Source organism: Heloderma suspectum, chromosome 15, assembly GCF_057233095.1.
Source record: "Heloderma suspectum isolate Gila_16-S chromosome 15, 16-S_ref, whole genome shotgun sequence".
Lineage (NCBI taxonomy): Eukaryota > Metazoa > Chordata > Lepidosauria > Squamata > Helodermatidae > Heloderma > Heloderma suspectum.
In genome coordinates this window covers 550,831-577,382 of record NC_139472.1, presented here as the reverse complement: position 1 = coordinate 577,382, position 26,552 = coordinate 550,831, and the positions used below count along the sequence as shown (strand labels likewise).

Genomic DNA, 26,552 nt, shown 5'->3' with positions numbered 1-26,552 from the left:
GGCGTTGGCTTAGATCTTTTTATTGGTGGGTGGAGCCCGGAATTCACAGCCTGCTTAAGAGAGCACTACGGAGGGGTCTGGAGGGTTCAAGGGGCGGCTGGGGGGGCTGCCGCCCATCATCTCTTGGCCCGCACGAAGTACAGGGCGTTTGTTTTGGGATAGTACTTGACGTTTTGCTTCTTGTCCATCAGGCCACCGAAGATGACGACCTCGCCCCGGCCCTGCACCACGGTGTGCAGGCTGGTCTCGGGCGGCCCCACCACGGCGCTGCTGCTGAACAGCTTCCACTGCACGCGCCCACGCGCCTTGAGGTCCTTCACGGCCAGGACGTACATCTGCATGGGCTTGCAGTTCAGGCTCTGGTACAGGGGCTTGCCCACGTTCAGCGACTGGGGTGGGTGGTGGCCCAGCCGCCGGGCAATGGGCGGCAAGGCGTGCCCGTCCCCTTGGGCGGAGCTGGGCCGAGGAGAGGTGGGGGCCACCCCCGCAGCCTCACTGGCGCTGCTGCCCTGGCTGCCTGGGGACCCCGGCGAGGCGGCCGCGGGAGGGCTGAGCCCCGCCAGCATGTGGGGGGCCTTGGAAGAGAGGGCCTTCACTGCCTCCAGGCTGCGGCGCAGCGTCCCGGGGGAGACGGCCCCCGCCAGGGAGCCAGTCGTGGGGGGCGGGGTGTGGACACCGTTCGTCTGCTCTGGAGGGTTCCTGAGGCTGACCGTCCTGCTCTCCGCCCCATCCGGCAGGCAAAGCGGGAGCGGGGGCTTGGGCTCCCAGGCGAGGTCCACAGCTGCCAACCGCAGGTCCTGCTCCGGAAGGGAGCCCCGCCGTGGGGCCAGGGAGATGCCTGCCTTTAGGTCGTGGCCTTCAGCAGTGGCAGGCGTGTTGGGAGAGAGCGCCTGGAGCGGACTGTCCAGAGAGGCTCTGCCCGGGGCCGTAGCACTGGGTGATAAGCCCCCGCTGCCACCGTTCAGCACCGGAGAAGTGTCCTCTCGGGCCGGGGAGAGGCTTCCTTCCCGGGACCCAGACGGCGTCTGCCGCTGTGCCCGGGGCCGGAGGGTACCCCAGCGGCCGTTGACGCAGGGTGCCTCGTCTGCGGTCCGGACCGGGGACTGGGAGTGGTATTCCCGTGTCTCGGGCATGAGGGCGGGCGGCGTGGCGCTGATGGGCGACGGGCGAGAGTTCAAGCTGGGGCTGAGAGGTGCCCGCCCGCTGGGGGCTTGGCTGAAGACCACCACGCACTGGCCCACCTGGAGAGGAAGAGACACCTCCTTGTCACAGCGGCATCACCGCCTCTGCCGGGGCAGCAGAGCTCCAGCTGCACCTCACAGGGCCAAGCAGCCTGAGCCCACAGCAGCCCTATGTGTGGGGGGGCAAGGCAAGGCAAGGCAAGGCAAGGCAAGGCAAGGCAAGGCAAGGCAAGGCAAGGCAAGGCAAGGCAAGGCAAGGCAAGGCAAGGCAAGGCAAGGCAAGGCAAGGCAAGGGGCGCCCGAACCATGCCTGCAAGCAGCGGGAGGGCAGGGCATCTCTGGCTGCAGGCCCACTTGCCACCAGTTGTGAGACTGTGTTATGGGACCGGCACCAAGCCTCATTCTTGCCCCCCTTGGCACGGAAATGGGCCAAGAGGGCGCGTTTGCCAGTGGACCCCGCCCCGTGGAACAGCCCCCCCCACTCAGCCCCTCACCTTGCAAGCTGGATGGCACCAGAGCTCGGGGGCTCCCTGGTCCTCGTTCTCCACCTTCAGGGGCTGCCACGTCCAGGGAGGGTCAGCACTCATATGCAGCAGCCAGGCATCCTTGAAGAGCTACAAGGGGGATGTGGAGACAGGGGGGCCCCGATGAGCGCCTGGTGGGGAGGGCGCAGCGAGGTGCCGGAGCCCCCACCTCCACCCTGAGGAGGAGGGAGTGGGGCTGCCTGGCGTTCTGCTCGTGGACTGCTTCTGTCAGCTGCCAAGCCACCTTGGAGGTCGCGAGCGGGGAAGGGCAGGAGGGCGAGCCAGGCCCAGATGAGGAAGACGGCTTTTCCTAGGCTTAACAGCACCCGGGTGGTAGGACGTCTTCCATGGCTCTTGGGGGGTGGAGAGGCAAGGGTTAAGCCTCCCCTTCCTCTGCCATGCCTCCTCCCTGGGCAGGGAAGGGAGAGGGAGCCACTCTAGCCCTACAAGCTCTTTGGCTTCTCAAGAAGATCCTTAGGAAGCCACATAGCATAGAGGGGGGCTATAATGTCTTTTGCCACTCTAGCCCACTGTACTTTATGGTTTCATTCTGGAGAGAAACCACAGAGTACAGCAGGCTAGAGAGCCCCCCTCTCTGAGCAGGAGGGGAAAATAGTAATGGGAGGCTGCAGTGGCAAGGGCACTGGCAGGCCCCACCCACCCACCCACCCACCCACATGTGGACTAGACCCTTGAAATGGAAGCAAGGGTGCCAGTGCAGGGACATCAAAGAGGGACAGCAGGGAGAGCTCTCGAGCAGCCCCACACTGCCTACTCACCGCATTCGGGCCCCCGCAGCCGCCGAGAATGAGAATGGTTTCGTCGTCTATGACAATCTGAGGGGCAGGGAGAGAAACGGCTGATATAGCAGGAGCCCAGAGTGCACCCGGCTGGCTTCCGCAGCCATGCAGGCCCAGGGCCACCAAAGCCACGGTCTCAGCCATCAGAGGGCATGGGGGGGGGGGTAGGCTGTGGGCTCAGTCCCCAGCCCTTCCTGCTAGAAGGAGCAGGAAGCCACCCAGGTGCACGTGGGCTCCTCCGAAAGCCAGGCCCCGAGGCACGGGAGGCACTTTTGGCAGCCAGCTCTATCAGGCCCAGGGAGCCTGGTGCCGGCAGTAGCGCTCCAAGGTCCTTCCAGTCACTTGGTGTGCTGCCTGTGGCTGAAGTGCTCAGGTCTGGTCCTGGGCAGGAGCCCTGCCTGACACGCTGGACTGCCACTGCCACGGCTGGAGGAGGCCTGGTGGGGCTCCTGGTGCCTTCCGATCGCTAGGGCCGGGGGCCTCCAGCAAGCCCAGCCGGGTCTTTCTCAGGGAGCCAGAGGGAGGAGAGGAAGGAGTGGGAAGAGTGGGAGGAGCCCCCCCCCCCGTGTTGGCATGGGCAAGGTGGAGGAGGAAAGGGGTACCTGCGACTGGCCCCCTCGGGGGTGAGGGCTGGGGCCAGAGACGTTTGGCTTGGACCAGGCCCAGTGCTCCAGATCCAGCACCCAGACATCACTGCTCCTGCAGGGAAAGAGCAACACGCAAGGAGCCTTCAGAGGGCGGGGGAACGCTGAGTGTGCGTGCACCCGTGCATGTGGAGAGAACGGACTTACATTTGCCGAGAGCCGAGGGAGCCCCCAAAGACAATCATCTTGTCCTGAATCACGCAGGCGGAGTGGCCAGCCATTGGCGGGGGGCCATGGGTTGTTACCACACAGTTCCACCTGCGGAAGGAAGGTGTGGATGGGCTGAGCCCGGCACAACAGGCCTGCCTCCCGCGGTCCCATTTCCTCTGCAGAACAGGGAGGCCTGGGGCGGAGGTGGGAGTGCCGGCAGCTCTTACCAGTTCTTGGAAGGTGAGTAGGTGTGTATTTCATCAAAGAACCGCTCCGGCTGGTGCAGGGGATACGGGCTGGGCCGTGTCCAGCCACCAAACAGCACCAGCAAGTCCTTGTAGACGACCAGGGTGGCTCCTGCCTTTGGCGAAGGGTAAGAGCCTATACGGGGACAGGGGAGAGATCAGGAAAAGGGGGGTGAGAACACCAGACATGGGCTGCAAGAGGTTCTAGGCACCAGCACCCAACGCACTGGCTCTGGCCATGGACTCTTGGGGCTGTGCCCTAGCCCCCACCCAATTCCCTCGCTTGCTAACTGGCTTGCAATAGCCAGAGTTCAGGCAACCCATGGATGCCCCAAACCACAGTCTAGCTGGGGCCAGGCTCCCCACTCTGGTGTGGAGGCCGACCAACTTGCGTCTCCAGGAGAGGCAGGCACTGCAGCTGAGCCCCTGAGCACAAGAGGGCTGGGGGAATCTGGGGGGCTGCCCTCCCCTTGCTGAGCTCCCTTCCACCTCCCAGAGGCTGTGTGGACCCAGAGCCCAAACCAAGGTGCTGGGCTGGGAGGCGTCCTTCTCATTTCCCACAACGGGGGCATCTGGAGAGTCCCTGGCAGCGCTGACTGTGGCATGACCCAGAGGTGAGCGACATAGGCAAGGGGTCCCATTGCAAGGGGGGGGGGGAGACAAGAAGAGAAACCCAAGGGCCTGTGATGACATGGGCTGCAGAATTGAGGGAAAGGCCATGGATCTGCAGAGGACGTTTGCTTAGCAGGCAATGAACTTCCCTCTGCTCCTTGGTCGGGAAGACAAGTCGAGAAACCTCCCCTTGCACTGACGCCCCAGGACTCCAAAAGGGGGGGCAGCTTGGAGTGCCTTCACGCAGCCCCTTCTATGGGACTGTGTCCCCCCCTGTGGTGTTCAAAGTGTGTTTTGTGGTGTGAGGGCTGGGGTGTTCAAAGCTCGCCGGAAACGGATCTTGAGGGGAGAGGGCAAGGATTGGGGGTGGAACACCTGCTCTGCATGCTGAAGGCCACAAGGTCAGTCTGTCCCAGCACCCTGTCCCATCACTGGCTAGGAAGAGCCCAGGGGGCTGTGGCTGGCCACAGCAGACCAGAGTCCAAGATGGCCCATTACTTACTTATGAATATTTATAAGCGGCTGACATCTACAGATTTCAAAGCTGGTGTACACAAACCATAAAAATATTTTAAAAAATACACACCAAGAACTCCTTCTCAAGACATTCAGCACAGACATCTCCCGGGGAGAGGGAGATTGGGGCTCTAACCTTTGGTCGCCAGAAGCCAAGAGGAGAACACGCACATTTCCCTCACTGGGAAAGTGAGGTGGAGGGTGGGGGGAGGACTATTTCAGTCCCCTGCCCAACACACAGCAGGGCAGTAAAGGTAACTATGCCCAGAGAGGAAGGGGGAAGGTTTGGCTGGCCTCTTTGGGAACTTGGCGTTACGGACACTTTGAACATGACCACCACCTCCGGGCCAGGCTGAAGCGACCGGAAGAATCCAATACCAAAATTGGCCTTAGGACCATCTGCAGCTTGAGCCTGCCATGCTCATGGGCCCAGACTTTGCAAAAATAGGTACCTAAAGTTAGAGCCCTGAAGCCGGATCCACGGGGCTCCTGGGTAAACGGATCCAGCCAGTCCCAGGAGAGGCTCACAGAATTCCATAGGAAGCAAAGAAGGCAAAGCAGGCCTTGGACAGAAATAGCCAGCCCTGGCGGGAACTTCGCTATTGAGTCCTGGGGGCGGAAGGGACTGGCCATGCGGAGAGCCTTGGAGCTCACAACTCCATGTGGAACGGCTACTCTTCCCCCAGGGAGCATCTGTCTCCCCATGTACAAAGGAAAGAACGCAAGAGGAGAAGGAACTGTGCAGGATGGACCATGCCTGGCTCAGCCCATCACAGTTCCACCAGACGATGCAAGTACATATTTGTCCTCATAAGGACTAGGAACTTGCTTCTTTAAAAATGAAAGTGAGACGCATGGAACGTGCAACCCTTCTCCAATGTTGGCAGTACTGCTGGAGTCCATTATGGCAACCTGGTACCCTGTGAGCACCACCGTTTTCTGAGGGTCAAGTTGCAGCCTATATTTCTTGTTGCCGCCACTTCTGAGTATGCGGTGGGCTCGTCTTCCTGGATCCCCCGAGAGAGAGGCCACATCTTGCTTCTGTTTGCAAGAAGTGGAGTGATCCATTGGATAGATGTGAACCCAACTCCCACTTTCCTTCAACGTGTGAGGAGAATGGGCTGGAAGCTACTTGTTCCTTGTACAAGTTAATTATTGCTTTTATTCAGCAGCAAGGCAGCCGTTTAAAGGGGAAGTGTTTGACAACCCATAATTTCCTGTCAGGCTGACTGACAAGTATTTTGGAATTTGGGTGATGCATCTGCGGGCTCCTGGTAATTATGGTGACACTGACGGAGGGCGGCTTCCCCTTCCCGATGCAAAGCTGGAGGAGTCACAGCTGGGCCCTTTGTCAGACGGGGGGAACTGACGAGCCAACGTCCACCGACACCACTGCGGGAGAGGCACGCTCGACCACAGCAACCGGGGCCAGGTGGGGTGGCTTTTGCTGCGGGTGGCGTGCCAGTGCCCAGGGCAGTCCGCAGACCCACTTCCCACAAGTCGGTGGCGGTGAAACACCAATCCCTGCAGGGACTGGCCTGCCGCCTGGTCCAGCCTCTGCTCCAGCCCCGGGCTCGTTTTTGAAATGCAGCCATTCAGGTGAATTCTGCCTCGACACACTGTCCAAGTGCCTTCGCCAACCTGGTGCTTCCCAGATTCTGGAAATTGCAGTCCAGGACACCTGGAGGGCAGCGGCTGGGGAAGGCTGCAGCACGGGACTCACTCCAGCAGGACTGCCTTTCTCCCCCAGAGGCTGGGGTCTCTGGGCACAACCCTGCAGCCACAGCTGCTGCCCTATTGCGCTGAGCTCTCCCAGGAAAAGGGTTGCCGCAAAACACGTCCTGCTCTCTTTTCTGGGTGCAGATCCAGTGCATGCTGCTCCAGCTGCCCAGCCAGCTTGCAAGGGAGCTCTGTGGTGCCCACGGAAGCTACGCAGCAGCGCCTGCCGGCCTGCGCCCCCTGCCCGGAGGTTCCAGCTGTGGCCGGACCTGGAGCAGGTGCTTCTGATGGCTGGCAGTACTAGTCCTTCCCCGGGGAAGGGGCCCGCCTGATGGGGCTCAGCTCCAACAGGACCCCCCTCTGGACTGGCTCTTTTAAAACCGAGCACCGTATGGTGGGAAAATCAGTTGGCACGTTATTGTAAGGTCTCTCGGAACAGAGGGATGTTACTGTGAGGGCTAGACAACAGCAATGGCAGCCTTGTAAAAAGCACAGGAAAAGAGAGCCCAAGCAACATCAGCAGAGCACATGCGGTGGGGAGGGGAGATGCAGGGTGGAAAGATGTAGGGAGAAAGGGCTCCAATGGCCCTTTTCTGGGGTGGCGGGAGGGCCACTTCTCCACCCCAAGGCCTGGCCCTGTATTTAAAAGGCTCCCCCTAATTTCCAGGGGTAACTCGCAACACTGAAAACAAAAGGGGATTTGAATGACAAAAGCCATTCGAGGTTTCTTCTAAAAGGGATCACCACTGTTGTGGGAATCAGGCCCCAGCCTCTCCTTGTTCCTTGAGGGTGAGCCTGAAGACTGTGAGAACGAACCTGCTTCCCACACTCCTTTCTCTGCTGCGGGGGGAAATGGCAGAGACAGGTCCCATCGGCTCTTCCAAACACCTGAACCGGGAACACCCAAGATGACAGGGAGCGCTTGGCCCCGGGACAGGGCTGGCTCTGCGGCAAAAACCAGCAGGCAGGCAGGTGCTGTTGGCCTCACGGGGCCGCTCAAGGGGGCTGCCCTGCAGCCCTGCTCCCCCCACTCTGGAGGGAGGCAAGGGCTGCCTTGCCAGCTGCAGAGAGCAGCCACCACAACCACAGCCATGGCGGAGGCCTCCCTTGCCGGTCTGCATTCCGAAAGTCCCTGAGCAAGACGTTCCTCTCCCTCTTCTACGCTTTCTTGGGCCGACGTTCAGAGGAAAAAGGAACGCCAGGAGAGAAGAAAGTAAGAGCCAGGGAGAGGCTTCAAGCCTGAGCAGTCTTCTAAGTAAATCTTGAAAAGTAACACAGAATTGGAGGGGGGAGGGGGACAAATGGACCATACCCAAGATCATTAACCTCCCCCACCCCATCGGTATAAATAATTTGATGGCACAGAGGACAAAACAAAATGCAAAATCAGGTGCAGGAGAGAGAAACAGGATGTGGAAAAGAGGCTGAAGAGGGAGGGAGACAGCATTACCCTTGGAAGATACGGAAAAGGATGGGATGAAATTGCGGAAGTTCTGAAACAAGAACTGAAGTAACGAGCTGAACACTCAGGACGTGAAGTTTCATTGCTGGCAGCAAGAAGGCAGATCAGAGGCAATGTGGGGACTGAGAAGGGCCTTTCGCATGCAACCCCTTGCAAAGGTGAGCTGGAGAGAGAGCAAGGCCCTCTGGCCCCCTGATGCCTCCGAGATCCCTGTGCAGCCACACCCAGTCTGTGCTCCCTGGCTCTGAGTCATGAGGCTGGAGCCGGCCCAGAGCCACCTCGCCCAGTGGCCTTGGCAGAGGAAACCTGGCCGACTGCTGGGGGCACCCCTGCTCCGGGCCCCAGCCTCCCTCCTCCTGCCCCAGCGCTGCAGTGCCCAGGCACAGTCTGCCGCCGCCCCTCACCTGAAGCCAGGGGCCGGATCCACTCCTTGCTGTTCAGATCGAGCCTCCAGAGGTCGTTGAAAGCGGCGTTGCAACTGCTCTGCGTGCAGCCCCCAAAGACGTACATGGATTGGTTGGCATCGTAGTAACATGCACCTGGAGAGGGGCAGGCAGAAGGCAGGCAGGCTGGAGCACAGGCAGCCACAGCGGCCGGGCCAAAGGCCAGCCGGAGACGTGGAACTGGCGCCCCCCGAAGCCCCCACCCAGTGGAGAGGCTTCGGAGGGGGTGCGCCAGCATCCTGCTCCTCTGGGCCTGCTCACCGACAGCCTGCAGGAACCTGGTGATGTCCCTTTTATCCCAGGGGGTCAACAGCAGCTAGAAAGCTTTACCGGATTTGTCCTGTTTTATTTTACTTGGCACTTTGTGCCCCCCCCACTCCACCCGTGTTGTGTCCTCCTTTGAAAGCATTGTGGCTTTATTGGCGCAATTGTCCAGGTGGGGGATGAGACACCCTCCGGATTTCATGCGAGCCGCCCAGAGAACTGCTGAGAAAGCCACAGGGGCAGACTGCTGGGAAGGCGCAAAGCAGGCGATGAGACTCTGCACCTTGCAGCACCCTTGCTGCCGACGGGAAGGCGGGCCGAGGGGGCACGGACCCTCACAGCACCGTCTGCAGGATGCAGCCAGCTGGGTCCAGAGCACAGGAGGAGTCCTTGCTCCTTAGGAGAAGACAAGCTCTGTGAAGAAACCCAGCAGGATTGACACGGATCCCTCCCTCGAGTCCACAAGATGTAGCGATGGCCACAAACTTGGATGGCTTTAAATGGGGTTAGACAAATCCTTGGAGAAGGCTACCACTGACCACTAGTCCTGATGGCCATGTGCCAGAGGCGGTATGCCCATGTGCACCAGTTGCTGGGGAACCAGGCGGGAGGGTGCTGCTGCACTCCTGTCCTGCTTATGGGTTTCCTGTTGGGGCAGCCGGTTGGCCACTGTGGGAGCAGAATGCTGGACTAGGTGGACCCTTGGTCTGATCCAGCAGGGCTGCTCTGATGTTCTGATGAGCCCCTCGTGCCCTCTGTGAGAGAGAGAGAGAGCGGGGAAGAGCCTTCCTGCCAGGAGCCATGCTGGCTCGCTACAGGCCTGTGACAAAAGGCAAAGAGACAGACCCCCCGCCCCCAGGTCTAATTGCCATGGAACAGTGGCGGGCAAAACTCCGGGGAGCCTCGAGGGAGCCCTCGACTGCCAGAGCGGGGCCAGCGGAAGGAGGTGGCCAAAGCACGCCAGGGGGGTGAAGAGGGCCCCAGAAACCTGCAAGGGGCCTTGAGCCACGGGCGCAGAGCACGCGTGGCCGGAAGTGTCTCGCACAGCGCAACTCCAGATGTCACAGCCAGGGCGCTTGCCCAGGGAGAGCCGGCGAGCAAGGGCTCTGGAAGCTCTGTACTCCGGCCCAGGAAGGCCTCCAACCAAACACAGCACAGGAAGGGGGCCAAGATGCAGTGAAGCAGGGACAACCCAGGAAAGGTTGGCCCGGAATGTTCCCACCCAGCCCCAACCCCACGATCATCTCCAAAGGGTTTGCCCAGTGCCCCCAGGGGTCTCGCTCAGACAGAAAATGCCTGCGACCTGGAAGACGCCCACAGGGCCATGCAGGCGTCAATGTCACACCCCTTTGGGTGTCTCATCTTAGGCCCCAGGAACAGTGGGAGACCCCCTGGCTCCATCTAGCCCAAGACTGCTGCCACAGATGGGCCAGAATGGCTCCCCGGGGTTTCAGGCTGGGGCTTTCCCCAGCCCTGCCTGGAGACACTGCTGGGGATTGACCGGGGACCGCCTGCCTGCAAAGCAGAGGCTTTGCCCCTGAGCCCCGGCCCCTGGTAAGCCAAGAGCAGGCAGATATGCTCCACCATAGAGCTGGCCCTCAGCAGGAGAGCGGGCTGACAGGCAATGCAAGGTCCCAGGCCTCCGACACGCATGGCAGAGATGGAGAAGCCACCTGGCCAGCCCTCAAGGAGCATGGAGGAAGCAGCCACCCCCACCGCTGAGACCCCACGTGCAGGGAAGGCAAAGGGGCCGAGAGTGTCCTCTGGAAGCAGCCATGCTGTGGGCTCGCTGGGATCCTGGCCACTACCCGCAAGGCTGAGGGTCTCCATGCTCAGCAGAAGTGCTACGCCACAGGCCAGTGGAGCCCGGGGGCCCCAGGGCAGCTTTGCCTGAGGAAAGGTGGGTGGAAGACTCCCAGACTCTTGGCAAACCCCCCGTTCTTGCAGTGTGACAGCTGAGCCAGCCGAACAGCTGGGGGGGGGGGGTCCAGTGGAAATTCCTCTTCTCCTTTGGGACCAGGGACAAGGCAGGCTGACAGGCACCCATATTGTCCACAGCACAGGGGTATTTTAATCCTGCACCAAAATAATTCCACCTTGAAGAACCTTCTCACTTCTGTTCAGCAAAAACGGGAAGACTTCTAGAAAAAAATTGTTTTGGAAAAGCCATATGCCCCCCCCCCAATAAAAGAAGCCACGAGCCCAGCTTCTGTGCCACACAACGCCACTTCCACCAGCCGTGGGGGCGCGCAGAGCAAGCCCAGCCCCGGAAAGAGTCTGCTGCTCCGAGAGGCTCCGAGACGCTGCCCCCAGACTCCAAGCTCTGCTCTGCGGCCTCCAGAGCTCTGCACGTCTTCCATCCCTCGCTGCTTCCTATCACGGGAAAGCCCCTCTCCCCTGCCAGTCCCAGAAAATGAATGTGAGCGAGCCAGGCTTCTCGGCTGCAGCGAAAGCTTCCCCAGTGACCGGGTACATGCCCTGGTGGGAAATTCCTTCCAGACCCCAAATATGGTGGAGACTAAGATCCCACACACAAGCCGAAACTTTGCTACTGAGCCATCCCAAGTTTCTAGCCCACATGGTTGTGCAGGTAAGCGTCAGGCTGCTCCTGTGGAAGTCTCGGGAGCCAGAGGAAGTGGTGAGGGGGAGTTCTGGAGGATGGGGATGGCACTCCGGTGCCCTGAGTCACTCTGCTGGGGCTCACAGAGCCAGAACAAAGTATCCCAACAGGGAGAAGATGGCTTGTTTTTCAAAGGCAATGAAAGGAAAGGGGTGTGAAATATGTCCTGTAGCACATGTTGCAAACCCTTTGTGTGCGTGTGCTGGGGGAGGAGACTGCTTTCCCCAAGAAGGTGACACACAGACCCCCACGCCAGGGCCCACTCCAGCCCTTGAGCTGCAGAGTCCTGCCCCCGCACATCCTGGGCTTGGGGGATGGACGTGCCCCTGCGGACAGGGGTCAGCCTGGGTCCTAAAAGGGGGAAGGGGAGAAAGAGGGGCCTCAGGACCTCAGTTGTGGTCCCAGAACTCCTCACAGCTGAAAAGACTCAGGATGAGGCAGACACGAGGGGCTGGTTCTCCAAGGCAAACATTTCACCCCTTGCAGCTCCATTCAGCCCAGCCCACAGCTCCAGCCAGCCATGGGGCCGGTGTGCCCTCCAAACTCCAGTATAAACTCCCCCCACACACGGGTCTTGGACTGCAAGGCCTCTTTGGCACCTGGACGATGGGCCCGTTTTTGGTGGCATTAAAGCGATGGAGGCCTGTTTGATCAGAGGCCCTTTGCCCAAGGCAGACTGAGTGGGAAGAATCCAGAACTGGGCTAGGCCTGTTCTCCCTGAAGCCTGCCCCACAGGGCACCCCCACCCCCGGAGCGAGTCACAAAAGCATGGCGTGTGCAGGAAGGAGTTTTCAAAGTGCGTGCACGCACATGCACACACACAGGGAACAGCTGCCCCGTCCAGGCCGCCATCTTGCCAAGGAGACAGAGAAGAGCGGGGCTGTCAAGAGGCGCTGGAACAGAGGGAGGCATCACCCTGACCTCCAGCCGCTCCCAGGAAGGGGCGGGGGCAGGCAGGGCAGGCCCAGCAGATGGGAGCCCCCGCAGGGAAACATGAGAAGCCGCTGCCTTGAGTCAGTCCACAGGTCCTTCGAGCCCTGCAGTGTCAACATGCGCCAGCTCTCCCTCCAGGGCTTCGTTTCGCTTCCCTCCTGTACTGCCCAAGAATCACAGCTCTCTGGGCCATCCACAGGCAGGGATATCTCTAGCCTGACCCAGAAGTGCTGGGGATGGAACTCAGGACCTTTGGCTCTGTCCCGGGCTACAGTTCTCCCATGCCCAATCCATAGCCGGGCTGGGGCAGCCTCCACCCGGGGGGCTGTCGACTGAGACTCAACGATAGGGCCAAAGGGCAGGGGCCCGTGTGAGGATTGAGGTCCTCTACAAAGCACTCCCAGCAAAGGTGCTGTGGAATCACCACCTTCTTCTGGGTGTGGCTGTACCCTCGGCACCTGCCTCAGGAGCCGTTCCTCACCGGCCCTGAGTGCCACCCCGCAGCCGCCCAGCCTCTCTGCTCCCCTGCAGATGCTGGGGCCGCCCCCATGCCTCCCCTGCTCTCTTTGGGCTCTGTCTACAGCTGAGCAGGCAGGCACTCCAGGCCCCCGGGAGCAGCTCCACCTCCAGCCTTTTGGAAGCTGAGTGTTCAGACTGCCCTCCAAATGCAGAGATGTTGCCCCGCCAGGTACTTACTGTGCGAGAAGCGCTGGGTGATGGGGGTGCCGGGGTAGGGGTACGTGCGGCTTTCCCACTGGATGTTCCCCTCCTGCACGGCCTTGATGAAGCCATGGTAGCACTGGTGAGCCACGCCTGGAGCAGGAGATAGCAGAGGTGTGACGGGAGGAAGCGGCCTGAGTAGGGAGTGCACGCTCCAATTCAGGGAGCTGGGGGAACTTCCAAGGCACCATCTGCTACCCACCTTCTCCCGTTTCTCTTTGTCGGGAGTGCACAACTCAGCAAGCAAAACAGGGGACCCTGTTCTCAGAAGCGAAGACCAGCCATCAGCAGCTGGCAGCCCTGGAGAGGCACATGCCCTCTGGTGAGCCTCTGTTGCACATGGGGAAGGCCACAGGACAGCCCAAAGCATGTCCCCAGGCATGAAGCAACAGTGGCGGGATGGTGGCCATGGCCACAGGAGAACAAGGAAGCCTTGGACTGATCTCAGGATGGCAGCCCTGCCCCCCAACATCTGGCCTTGCCTGCTCCCCCCCGCCCCGACCTCCATAATCAGCAACATCCCTACCCCACCACGCAAGGTCCTCTCTCTGCAGGTCTAATGGCTCTCACTTCTGGGGGCCCCAGCCAAAGGGCAATGCTTAAGTATGTTTAGGAGCCAAGAGGATCCTGGCGTGTGGCAGGGGTCCATGTCATGAGATGTTGGGGTGGGGGATGGTGAAGGATCTCTTAATGCTGGAGGAGGTGCATAAAAGGGAAACCACCAGGTGGGTGGGGTGAAGCAGCTTCCTTGCGAGCTTCTGGAGCCGTTTCCTTTGGGAAAGAGAGATCAGCGTGTACGTGTGCACGCAGCTGGCCACACACATGATAGTATATGGTTGTGCACAACATGCAGGAGAGAACATTTCCTCACTCTCCCAACACAAGAAATCAGAGTTACTCCGTGAAGATAACGGAGAGTAGATTCAGGGCAGCGAGAAGGATGGAAGCCCCTTTTCACACAGTGCACAATTAAGTGTGTGAAATTCACTGCCACAAAGTGTGGCGTCAGCGGAGAGTCTGCAGCCTCAGGCAGTTTTCCTTTCCCAGGAGGAGGGGGAGGCGGCCAATCCACAAGGAGCCAGGACAGCTCACAGACGCTCCATCCAGAGGGTCACACCAGCTCTGCCTCCCAGCCTCCGGAGGCACAGTGCCAGGGAGGGCTCCTGCCTCCACGCCCTCCTTGGGGGGCTTCCCAGACAGGCCAGACAGAGACAAGATGCTGGAAGTGCTGGATTCTGGGTCAGATGCAGTAAGCAGTTGCAGCAGAACCACGTCCTACACGGAGGACTAAGGTACTGGGAACCTGGGGCAGGGTGGGGGGGTGGGATTGCAAATTGTATTTGAGTAATATTCTAAACCATTTTGAGGACTGATGGTTGAAAAGCAAGATAATCAAGCTTTCTGGGTGCCTGGAGCATTAGTTTCTCCAGGGTAAACCCATTTTCTCTCTCATGCACGCGCACACACACACACACACCTCCTTGCACAGGCCTCTGACTTCCAGCCCTCTCAAGGTGTAACCCTTCCTTCAGCCAGAGGACTGCCTGGCTATGTTACAGATTTTAGATTTGGGGCTTTAAAGAAATCCAACAGTTTCTGTTCTTTCTGTCTTCTTTTTAAAAGCTACTCCAAAAGTAATTCAGTACAGAACCACAATTAAGAAGTTGAACAACACAACTTGCTTCATAGTCCAGGAAGGTGCAAAGGAGAAGAAAAATACTTGAACCGAGGGAATGCCACCTCCTGCCCCAGAGGCCGCCTGAAGGTGGCAGCTGAGACTATGCCAATGAAGCCATGTGGTGCCCGTTCCCCATCTGCCCCCTGGCCAGCTCCACTGGCCCAATCTAGCATGGGGAAGAGTGAGGGGACCAGCAGAACGCAGAGGATCCTCTCCTCAGCCCACCCACATCCTGACCAAACAAGGCCCTGCTTCTGGTATTTCTCCAGGCAAAAGGAAATCTCTCTCTCTCTCTGCCTTAAGGGCTAGGGACTTGAGAGATCAGAGATTCTCTGGACTGTGATTTACCAAGAGTAAACATCACGGCTTCCCAGAATGAGGAATACACAAAGCCCCCCTTGCCTTCCTGCTGAACAGCACTGGCTTCCTAGAGCCTGTCTGGGCTGGAAGGTCTAGAACAGAGGAGGAAAAAGGCCCCTCTGTACCTTTGATGAGTCGATACCACTGCTTGCAAACAAGGGCGGCGGTTTTGTGCTCCTGATACGGCGAGAGGAAGGACAAGATATACTCCAGCACCTCTTCCGGCAGCTCCTGCATGGACCGCTGGTGCCGGGCTCCCGTCCGCTCCCCCTCTGCTTGGGGTCTAGCCCGCGGCCCCTCGTCCTGCTCCATGGTCCCCGCTTCTGCAACAGCATCTTCGGGGTCCACAGCCATGAAGCTGTCATCGTCACTGTCGGAGGAGCTGGCCATGGCGTGCCCCTTTGCCGCTGCAGGAGGGAGAGGGGAAAAGTGGTCACGGACCTCGCGCTTTCTCGGGAGGTGCCCAAGGCTGCAGCGCTCCCCACAGGCAGCCAGCTCAGGTCCCGGTCCCCGGCCACCATTTGGCTTTCCCAGAGAGGCTGCGTGAGAAGGCAAGGAGGGATGCGCCTCCCTGCCCCGCCTCAGTGACGGGCGTTGTCGTACTTTGCTCGGAACGGCCGCCACACCCAGCCGCTTCAGGAAACTCTGGAGACCACAGCAGCAGCAGCTCTGCTGATGAGCCCACCACAGCCTGCACATTCCCATGGAATCACCTTCTCTTGGGCGTAGCAGGGGGGCGGGCTGGAAGCCCCACATCAGGCTACCTCGTCTTTTGCTCTAGCCCTGACCCTGTCTGGGGTCAGGATGGCCCATGACCTGGAGGTGCTACCTGCCTGAAGGGGTCAGCCAAGTGGCTGCCACCCCCTATGCCCGGTGGCACCAGCAACCTGCCCAGCAGCCTCGTCCCTCCCCTGAGGAGACTGGACAGATGCCCTTCTGACGCAGCCTGCGATGGGCAGGGAAGCCCAGCAGCAGCCCAGGAGCCCAAGAGGGCCCGGACCCACCTGAGCCCTGACTGGTGGGCGGGCGGGGGCTGAACTGGAAATGGCAACGTGGCCAGTTGGGCTCAGTGGCCGAAATCCCCATCCCCCACCCCGCCAGGCAGGGCGGGGGTTCAAACCCTCCCTCGGCACATTCATTCTGGATGGGCCTGGAGCCTCCCTCTGCCCTGCAGACCAGGTGCGTCCAGAACAGTGCTTCGGGGACCCCAGGGGAGGGTGCTGCAGTCAGGGGCCAGCTGGTCATCCCACCCCTTTGCCCCTAGTCCCACCGGGGGAAGGGGCGCTCCAGGGTGTGGATTGACAACGAGGCTCAGAAGACGTGGCCAAGGAGGGCAGAGCAGGTGAAGCCCCCACTCGGCCTGCTGGACATCCCAGGGCTCTGGCAGTCCTGGTTGGAACAAGGATCCGGTTGCTGGGGAGGGGTGGATGCGGCCCCGTTTGCCCCATAATCGCTGTCAGTGAGCACTATATCGGGCTAGACTGCAGCATCCGGGGAGGCAGGGGGAGTCCTTGGCAGAAGCTTCTTGTGGGGGTGCGAGCAGCAGAACGAGTGTGCACCACAGAGCATGAGCTCCCCTTCTGAAGGAAGCGGCCTGCTGAGGAGCTCCCTCTGGCACTTCCTCCAGACAACCGAGCACTGACTGTACAGCAGTCCGCTGGGGTGGTCCCTTCCCGGCACAGCTGCTCCCTAATTACTCCCTCTGCCTTTGCGCCAACCGGCTTTTAACTTTTGCTCCTTCAGAAAAGGAGTCACAAGGCGGAGGCAGCAACACCTCCGATGTTCCCAGAAAACATCCTCCCCCTCCCCAGCCTGCTCTGACTAACACAGCACACGCGGTGCATTTTGTTGTGTCAAACAGCGCCAGGCAACGCACCTAATGAGAGGGGGGGTTCTCTGGCTGGCCCTAGGAAGACACCTGCCCACTTTCCTAGGCCTTAAAAATAAACCCCACAGGCATGGAAATCTGGGGGAGGGGGTGTATTCTGTGAAGCCAGCTTTGGTCAGCTGCTCCATGAACCTCTTGCACCGATTCTGAGAAAGACTTTAGACGGAATGGCACAAACAGGAACCTGAGAAGAGAGAGAGGAGCAAGGGAGCAGAGGCCTGGGGAGCAGGGGGAACCAAGTGGGAACACTGGCAGCAATCCTCATCCTAGCCATACTCTCTTCCTCCAACACGTGCAGAACAGCAGGGAGCGCAGACAGAAGTCATGCTTGCTTCAGAGCCATAGCTGGAGAGGGAGGTGCTACAGTTAGGTAACTGTTAGACATGTTTTTGAGCTTACGTTCACAGCAATAAGGACTAGGAACGTGGGTTTTCTAAGCAGAGGTGCTTCGGCTTCTGAATCTTGAGCTACACACCAGGTTTCATACCAGCTGCATGCACAGGCTTCAGACGTTACAACACACGTGTTGTTTTCCTGAAGAAATATTTGCCCTCAAGCAGGAGATGGGCAGCTTAGCAGGCAGTCATTTAGGTTTGATGCCAGGGCTTCAGGTAGGCGTATTCAATTATTAACGTCCAGGCCATGCTGGCTTTTGCTGGAGACCGCAGAGATGGCCGGGCATTAAACATGCAAACCGTGGCCTCCAGCAAGTCCCACCCGGAGACATGGCAGAGCTGCATGTGTGGCATGAGGACTCCCTTCTGCACCCTCAAGAAAGGCCTTGGCTTCATCCCAAGAAGCACCGGGTGCTCAGACAACGCTGGGCGCCTGCTCTGAAACCCCTCTGTTCTCAAGCCGCAGCCAGCAGGCCCCGGGCTGCAGATACACCCGCACCCCGCAGGCCAGGTTCACTGCGGGATCTCCAGCCCCTGGTCAGGCTCTGCTCTCTACTTTCCCTACCGGCAAGCAAGGGGCTAGGGGGCTCGCAGGGCTTTGGCAGTACTCCACCGCCTGGGAAGGGGGACTGTCAGCAGGGGTAGCCAAGAGCTGCATGACACGCCAGGCCACACCGGCCCTCACAGATGGCTTACGGCCTTGGAAGACAGCTAGTGCTTGGGGTGGGGATGGAGAGACCAGGGAGAACCATGTTCAATCTCCGCTCAGCCACAGAAGTGCCCCCTGGGTGAGTCTCCTAGATCTACCCTGCAGGGTTGCTGCAACTGTCAAAGAGGGCAACCGCAAATGCGCCACCCTGAGCTCTGTAGCGGAGCTGCAGCTGGGATAGAGACAAATGGGAGGGAACAGGGGACAGGAGGGGAGGAGAGGAAGATGCAGAAGAACGGGGCAGCGAACCTTGTCATGAGGATGCGGGTGAGGCGGCCCGAATTAACTGCCGAGGGAACGGAGCTGAGGATGAGAAGGGAGGGAAACCTACCAACTTCAGCGGTGCTGCGTTCCCCTGTTGCTGCCAGCGCCATCAGCTCAATGCAGCGGCACCCCGGCAGACAGAGGCACTTGAAAGGCAATTCAGACTCTGGTAAGTGGGTAATTGTAGGCCTTTGGCTTCTCATGTGGAAAGAGCAAGGCACCCCTGCCAGAAATGGCTCAGAGAAGTCTTGCAATGAAAGAGGCATGAAATCGGAATGACAGGAAAAGCTGTGGCTGTCTTTCCCAGAGCTTTAATTAAAGGCACCAAGCTGCAGCCCCAAACACAGAGATGCTCCAACAGGGACCAGAAACTTTGGCTGTGCCAACTTAACCAGCCAATCAATTCCAGCTTTAACTGCCCCCTGGCAACAAGCAGGTCTCAGGGAGGGGCTGTGGGAAGGCAAGCTACAAAGCCCCCACCCATGCCCAGAGCTCTCCTGCCTGGGTCAGCTGGGTGGAAAGACAGCGGAAGTTTTTGTTTTCTTCCAGTGCCAAGTGAGGAGACAGTCGCCCTCTCAGGATGGAGCTGTCAGGAGCTGCTGTCTCACAGTGAAAGCCGCATGCAACTGACACTGGCAGGAACAGTTTAGGTTTTTAATATCTTTGACTGATTTTTTGTTATGTTTTATCATTCTTGGTATTAGCTGCCACAAATATCAACACTAATATTTAATCGCCGATATTCTTGCTATTCCCAAACGTGATTGCAGGGAACCAGCGGGAAGGGGTGGGCTGGGTTTTGTTCTAGCTTAATTAAGACCTCTTGCCCTAAAGAGTGACTGCCTTCTTCCTCCAAGGCCCTCCAAGAGGCAGCTTGACCAGGCTTTGCGCCAAGCAGGTCAGGGTCCTTCTGGGGAACTCTGGGGCTCCTCAACAAGGACTAGCTTCCCAGAAAGCAGCTTGTCGGCCACGGCTGATCTTAGGAGGGAAGGAATATATATCAAGTCACACCCCAGCTCAGTCTTCTCTGGGCGGATGGCAGCAGGAATTCCCCAGGGCTTCAGACTGGAGCCTTTCTTCCCCCATCCCTGCGCTTGGAGACACTGCTGGGGATCGAACCAGGGACCTTCTGCAGGCCAAGCAGGGGTTCTGCCCAATGAGCTATGGCCCATGCCTTAAATGCATGTTTGGCAGATGCACATGGCCCAAACGGGCTTGCCTGGGGTTGGATTGTGGGTCACTCTGTGCCTGAAGTGGGGGTCCTGGCCCTGGGCCAACTACCTTTCTCCCTGCCCCAGGAGTGGCCCAACTCTCACCCCACACAGGGCAACTGGAGACCCCAAAGGCCTGGCCAGGGCCCTGCAAGCACCCGAGACCACCACCTGGAATCGCCTGTGGGGGAGGGGGCTCCTGAGGTCAGAGGATCAAGAAACCTCAACGTTTTGCTGACACCCCGCATAGCCCTGCTGGGTTCTGACGACCTGCCTGAGACCATGCGAAACAGCCACACTTGTTCAGTCTGCCTCCGCGATTCAAGTTGAATGCCTGTTACAGGGAGAGGAGTTTCTTCCACTTGCAGGGCCAGCCCCCGCTGACTGAGGAAGACCCCCAAGACTGCCTTTACCGGCTCTCCTTTCCACAGTAGCACTGGTTTGGTGGGATGGAAGACAGACGCAGTCAGGTGGGAAAAGGTGCAGGGCATTTCCCCCATCCCACACAAGCCCCTTGGGGAACCAGCAGCAACAGCAAGAACCCAACGTTGCCGCTTTTTGTGGGAGGACAGTATGAAGCCTGAGGCCGGGGGTGGGGGGAGGTCCTGAACAGAGGGAGGTTCTCCAGAAGGCATCAAGTTGGTGGACATCCTGAAAGAGGCCTTTCCTCAGAATTCAGACTGGTATCATAAAGGCACAGCAAACGGCCAGTCATTCAAGAGTGTCCTTTGTTACTGCCAGGGCTTGGGGTAGGCTCTTGGATAAAGTAGCAGTTACAGGAACTCTGGGGGAAAGCGACCATGTTGTACTTGAGTTCTTGGTTCTAAGGGAAGCAAAAGCCGAGTGTAGTCAAACGCGTATCCTGGATTTTAGGAAAGCTGATTTTCATAAACTCAGAACAATGATCAGCAAGGTCCCATGGCAAGCGATGCTAGCGAGAAAAGGAGTCCAAGATGGGTGGGAGCTTTTAAAAAAGGAAATTCTCAAGGCACAATCACAAGCAATTCCAGCAAGAAGAAAAGGTGGAAGACAACAGAAGAAGCCAATGTGGCTTCACAAAAAGCTTAGGGATGACCTGAAAACAAAAAAGGACACATATAGGAAGTGGAAAGAAGGCCAAGTAACAAAGGAAGAGTACAGGCAGATAGCACAGAATTGCAGGGATGGCGTCAGGAAGGCTAAAGCTGAGAATGAGCTGAGGTTAGCAAGGGATGCTAAAAACAACAAAAAGGCTTTCTTCAGCTACGTGCATAGTAAAAGGCAGAGGAAAGAAATGGTGGTTCAGCTATTAAATAAGGATGGCAAAACGATAACAGATGACAAAGAAAAGGCAGAGGTGCTCAATTCCTACTTTGGCTCAGTCTTCTCCCAAAAGAAGGTCTATGACCCCCCTGGCAAAGGCGAAGTACAGGCTGAAGGGGCAGGATTGCAGCTTGAGATCGACAGGCATATGGTCAAGGAACACCTCATTACTTTGAATGAGTTAAAATCTCCAGGGCCAGATGAACTGCATCCTAGAGTCATAAAGGAACTGGCAGAAGAACTCTCAGAACCGCTGTCTATTCTCTTTGAGAAATCATGGAGGACGGGGGAAGTGCCAGATGACTGGAGGAGGGCTAATGTTGTCCCTATCTTCAAAAAGGGTAAAAAGGAGGAACCTGGGAACTACAGACCAGTCAGTCTGACATCAATCCCTGGGAAAATTCTGGAGCAGATCATAAAGCAATCCATCTGGAAGCACCTTGACAACAATGTCGTGATTACTCGAAGCCAACATGGATTTGTCAAAAACAAGTCCTGCCAGACAAATCTGATCTCATTTTTTGATCAAGTCACCTCCCTTGTAGACCGTGGGAATGCTGTAGACATCATATACCTCAACTTCAGCAAAGCTTTCGACAAAGTGCCCCATGATATCCTGATGAGCAAACTAGCTCAAAGTGGGCTAGATGAAACAACGATCCGGTGGATCCACAGTTGGCTACAGAATCGGACTCAAAGAGTGCTTATCAATGGGACCTTCTCAAACTGGGGAGAAGTAACGAGTGGGGTACCGCAGGGCTCAGTCCTGGGCCCAGTGCTCTTCAACATTTGTATTAATGACTTGGAGGAGGAGGTGCAGGGAATGCTGATCACATTTGCAGATGACACCAAATTGGGCGGGATAGCTAATACTTTGGAAGACGGAAACAAAATTCAAAGTGATTTGGGTAGACTGGAGCGCTGGGCAGAAAACAACAGAATGACATTTAATAGGGACAAATGCCAAGTTCTGCACCTAGGAAAAAGAAACCAAATGCACAGTTACAAGATGGGGGATACGTGGCTCAAGAACACGACAAGCGAGAAGGATCTTGGAATTGTTGTCGATCACAAGCTGAATGTGAGCCAACAATGTGATGTGGCTGCAAAAAAGGCCAATGCTATTTTGGGCTGCATTCATAGAAGCATCGCTTCCAAATCCCGGGAAGTACTAGTTCCCCTCTACTCAGCACTGGTTAGGCCTCATCTGGAGTACTGTGTCCAGTTCTGGGCACCACACTTGAAGAAGGATGCAGACAAACTGGAGAGGGTTCAGAGGAGGGCAACAAAGATGATCAGGGGACTGGAAACAAAGCCCTATGAAGAGAGACTGAAAGAACTGGGCATGTTTAGCCTTGAGAAGAGAAGACTGAGGGGAGATAGGATAGCGCTCTGCAAGTACTTGAAAGGTTGTCACAGAGAAGAAGGCCAGGATCTCTTCTTGATCATCCCAGAGTGCAGGACACGGAATAATGGGCTCAAGTTACAGGAAGCCAGATTCCAGCTGAACATCAAGAAAAACTTCCTGACTGTAAGAGCAATACGACAATGGAACCAATTACCTGGGGAGGTGGTGGGCTCTCCCACACTGGAGGCCTTTAAGACGAGGCTGGACAGCCATTTGTCAGGGATGCTCTGACTTGGATTCCTGCATTGAGCAAGGGGTTGGACTCGATGGCCTTGTGGGCCCCTTCCAGCCCTACTATTCTATGATTTGCTGGCTCCTGGGCCAAAATGGTTTGACTGGCTCTGGGCCCTTTGCACTGTGGCCTGGGGGACGCCAGAGCCTGCTCTTTGTCATGATGGCGGAGAGCCCATGTGCAGGGGTGGGCAGGAGGCCCATCCCCAGGTGTCTTGGACTTTGACTCCTAGAAGCCCCTGTCAGCATATGGCCAATGGCCAGGAATGCTGGGAGCTGAAGCCCAAAATGTCTGGAGCGTGACTTTCTGCCCACCCCAGCCTGACATGGCAGTGGCTGCAGATGGAGTGGGGCAGAGGGCTGGCAAGCTAGGCGCTGAAGCAAGGAGAGCCGCCCCCAAGAGAGGAAGGCACCTGCCCGGCCTGCTGGGAGAGGGCACCCCCACTGCCCCTGCTCAAAGATGGGAGACACTCTGTCAGACCCTGAGGTGCAGGCCATGCTCTAGCTGGAGGGGCAGGTCCCGGAGGGGGAAGACAAGGCCCGGGCAGCACCCCTTGAGGGTGAGAGGCTCACCCAAGGCTGATTTCTCTCCAGACCCGCATACCGCAGGGGCCACTAGACATCCAGGAGCACAAAGGGCTTTGTCGCAGTGCCCCCAGGAAAGGTGGGAAGGAATCCTGTTTTGACAGAGGTGGGGAGTCAGGAACGAGCAGAAGCATCGGGGATGAGAAGCCACACTTAACAAGGCAAGAACCAAAGATAACAGACACCCCCACACCCACCCAAATGCTGGTGAACTAGGCACCATCACAAAATGCCTAAGAGCCCTCCACTGCATGATGAGAAGAGAAAGGGACAGACCCCGAGGCCTGCAATCCAACTGGTCAAGAAAGGCCTGCTGCCTCCCATGGGGTCCGGCTGAAATTAGAGGAAGAGACGTGCCCGTTGCAACAACAGCCCTCCTGCGCGACCTCCACTGGTGTTTCTGCCCCAGCCCTATCTCTGATTACAGGGTCTCTCATGCTGGCTGTTCCAAAGCTGCACGCTTAGAAGGGCAACGCCCTACAGGGGCTTGCCATGTTTTGAGCTTCTGCCAGCCGTCTAAGCCCTTTCCTCCTCATGAGCCAGCAAACAGGTTTCTTCTGGTGGCCTGAAGAGGCTCCCCCTACCTGTCGGGCAAGCCAAAGCAAAACGTCACCTCCGCTGCCTGCAGTAGACATTAAGGTGGCTGTTTCCACAAAAGACATAAGCTCATGCACCCAAGCCACAAAATAGCTCCAGGTGATGGGGAATTGGAGCACGAACTCTGAGTCATGCCCACTTCTTCCCCCTCCTGCCAGAAAGAGGATGCGCATGGCATCCCTGTCCGGAAGCAGGTCTGGGAGCAACTGGAAGAGGCTCTGTCACACTTAAGCTCAGCAGACGGCAAACCCGGAAAGGCACACTGAAATCCCATGCGGCTTTGCTTGCGGGCAGAAACTTTGCTCTGGCTGGTTATGCTGCGCAGCACCCTTGCCAAGCGGCCCAAAGTCACCGTCGCTGCCCACATTGAAGGGCATCCCGGCTGAGTGAGACCAAGGTGGGCCCAGATGCCCATAGGCAGGGCACAGAGGGAACAGCCTTCCGCCTCCCCCCGCAACTGGTATTCAGAGAGGTGGAGCAGCGCTCACCAATAGCTGTAGGCAGACCTCTGCTCCTCCACACAGACCATATTCACCTTATAGGGCACATTGACAGCCCAGCAGGGAAAAAAACACCTTCTGAACTCACAAAAGCCTTTACTCACTGGCGTGGTCAGTTGAGTGACGCTTTCCAAGCTTCCATACAGAAACTGCACAAAGCAACAGATTACTTCCTTTTAAAAACAATCTTTTCTCCCCACAGAACTTGAGCTGTGTGGACACTAAGAGGGCATCCTAACTTCCTCCATATTCTGCTCGTTTTCACATGCGCATCCGTTTCTGGAATGGCTTAGAGGGTGGAAGCTGATCCCTGGATCACACACAGCCAGAAGGAGCTCCTCCGATCACCCATTCAGTGCCTTCCCTTCAGCACCGTGGCTATTGGCTTTGATGATTTTAAAGCGGGGAGAGACGGTAGGAGAAGATGTCTACCCTGGCTATTAATCCCAAGAGAGCTAACTGGAAATTTATATTCAAAAACAGTCAATCCGTGAATAACAGTTGCAGAAGTGGGAGGGGGAAGGACCATGGAAGAGGAGTGCTCTCCCTCCTGTCATGCCCTGTCCATGGCCTTCCTGGAAGCTGTGCTAGATGGACCCTGGGCCTGATCCAGCATGGCTCCTCAGATGTCCACAACTGCATGGCGCACGCACCTAGGACTTGGGGGAAGGGGCAGCTCATATCTGTTTGTGGCCGACGAGGGGATTTGGGCTTAGGGCGGCCTCTAAAACTCATGATACAACTTCAGGATTTCCAAGTCAGAACATGCAGCATCCATTTCTAAACCAAGGGGGTTTAACTGTTCTTTTGTTTAAGAAAAGCCACTGAGAATATTCTGCAAACAACATACCAGCTGAAATCAAAAAGGCCTCACTAAGTCAATCCCGCATCAAAGATGCCACTCTCGAAAAGGCAAAGTCACTGACTCACACGGTGAGAAGTTTGCGTTTGGCAAACAGAGATCCACACGAGGGCGATGGGAAGTCTGGACACAGCTGCTGGCAAGAGGTGCACTGAGCGGGGATGTTCCTGCCACATCACATCAGTGCAAAGATACGGATGGGAAACAAAACAAGGACTCCTTGGGCGGCTGAGGGGAGCGTGTGTCATCTTTGCCGATGGAGGCTCAGTGGCACCAGATCAAGAGTTCTCAGAAAACACCGTCCCTCTGGGCAAATGGTGGGAGGGACTCGGCGAACAGCCCGGGGGGGGGGGAGAAGAAGGCAGGGGATAAGCGGGGTGGGGGTGGGAAATCCCCCCTTCCACACCCCCTGCATTGCTTTAAGGAGACAAATTCCTTTGCTCCTCCTCCTCACCAACTGAGCAGCCAGCACAGGTCCCATCTCCTTTTCCTCCGGGTTAAGCTCCCAGGGGCTTCTCTCAAAGGCAAGGGGACATTTATCCTGACCCTGGGCATGGGTGGGTCCTCCCCCTGGATTATGATCTGGCTCAAGGGCAGCACTGCCAAACGCCCAGTGTCAGGATGGGATCCCCCACCTTCCAGGCTCCAAGCAGCCTAGCCTCTCCTCCCATGACAGAGCAAAGGAACCACAGACCCCAAAGGACACTGCTCTGCCCCCGCTCTTCTTTCTCCAAAGTAGAGACCCCGGCTCAAGATTGATTCCTGACTCCACCTTCCAAGACCAGCTACCCCCAGGGAAGGAGAAGCCCACGAGCTACGATAGTGGCTCAAAACCCGGAAGAGGCGCCCCACTTCACTTCCAACACCAGGAACCCCCTCCCAGCACTTTCTAACCTTGCTGTGGGGTGGCGAGGGGGGGAAGAGAAGGGGTTCACCTCAGACATCTTCACCCTGAAGTCCAGTATGAGAACATACTGTAGCACTGGGGGAGGAGGCAAGAGCCCCCCCATTCATGCAACTCCCCCCTAGCTCCAAGGAGAGGCCTTAAAACGTATCTGAAGAATAAAAGGGAGGCCAAGATAGACCCCCCTTTTCACCTCCCAACCACCCAACTGGGGAAACCCCCTGGACCCCTCCCCTAATGGAAGTACTGGGACTCTCGTCTTCAGGTGTGGGGCGGACGAGACTATTTAAGCCCCACCCTCTCCAGGCACACAGGTAGACTGCCCCTCTATTCTCCCCCACCAGCCAAATACCACAGGAGGGGAGCTGCCAGGGGGGTGGGGCTGCCTCCCTCACCAAAGCTCGGCGGTTGAGCCCCCCAAACAGGCGCGCAGGTGGGCTCGAGCCCCTCGCCCGCCTCCCACCGTGGGGCGCCTCCCCCAACGCCCAGGTGCGCGTGTGTGGGGAGGGGGCCCGTCCTCCCTCCCTCCTCACCTGGCTCTCTTCCTCACCCTCCCCGCCGCTTCCTCCTCCTCCTCAGAGTCCTTCCTGTCGCCGGGGCGGGCGCTCAGAAGAGCCCAAGCTGCCTCCGCGCGGAGCCTGAGCCCTCCCGGCCACCGTCGCCGCCGCCATCTTGCCGTCGTCGCCGCCCCGGCCGGGGAGGAGCAGGAAGGGGGGCGAAAGGGGGAGCGTCACGAACGCGCAGGCGCGGGGCGCTCGTCACGTCACCACAGGGAGGAGCCGGCTGGGTAGGAAGAAAAAGGAGGGCAGAGTCACGTAGCCCGGC

At 58.0% G+C, this 26,552-nt stretch overlaps 1 protein-coding gene across 4 annotated transcripts; it reads right to left on the bottom strand.

Annotated features, from left to right (window-relative positions):
- Positions 1-26,410, bottom strand: FBXO42 (F-box protein 42). 4 transcript variants are annotated; one of them, XM_084821550.1, is made up of 10 exons: positions 26,261-26,410; positions 14,997-15,278; positions 12,810-12,926; positions 8,258-8,392; positions 3,527-3,680; positions 3,297-3,407; positions 3,108-3,204; positions 2,485-2,541; positions 1,676-1,795; positions 1-1,241 (listed from the first exon to the last, which is right to left on the bottom strand). In XM_084821550.1, exons 2-10 carry the CDS (start codon positions 15,259-15,261, stop codon positions 117-119), a joined length of 2,181 nt encoding a protein of 726 aa, XP_084677676.1. In that variant the 5' UTR covers positions 15,262-15,278; positions 26,261-26,410; the 3' UTR covers positions 1-116. The 4 variants fall into 4 exon arrangements, with proteins under 4 accessions (XP_084677676.1, XP_084677678.1, XP_084677677.1 ...); XM_084821552.1 differs by having other exon boundaries at positions 15,088-15,278; XM_084821551.1 differs by having other exon boundaries at positions 26,278-26,410.
- Between the last annotated feature and the right edge of the window lie 142 nt (positions 26,411-26,552).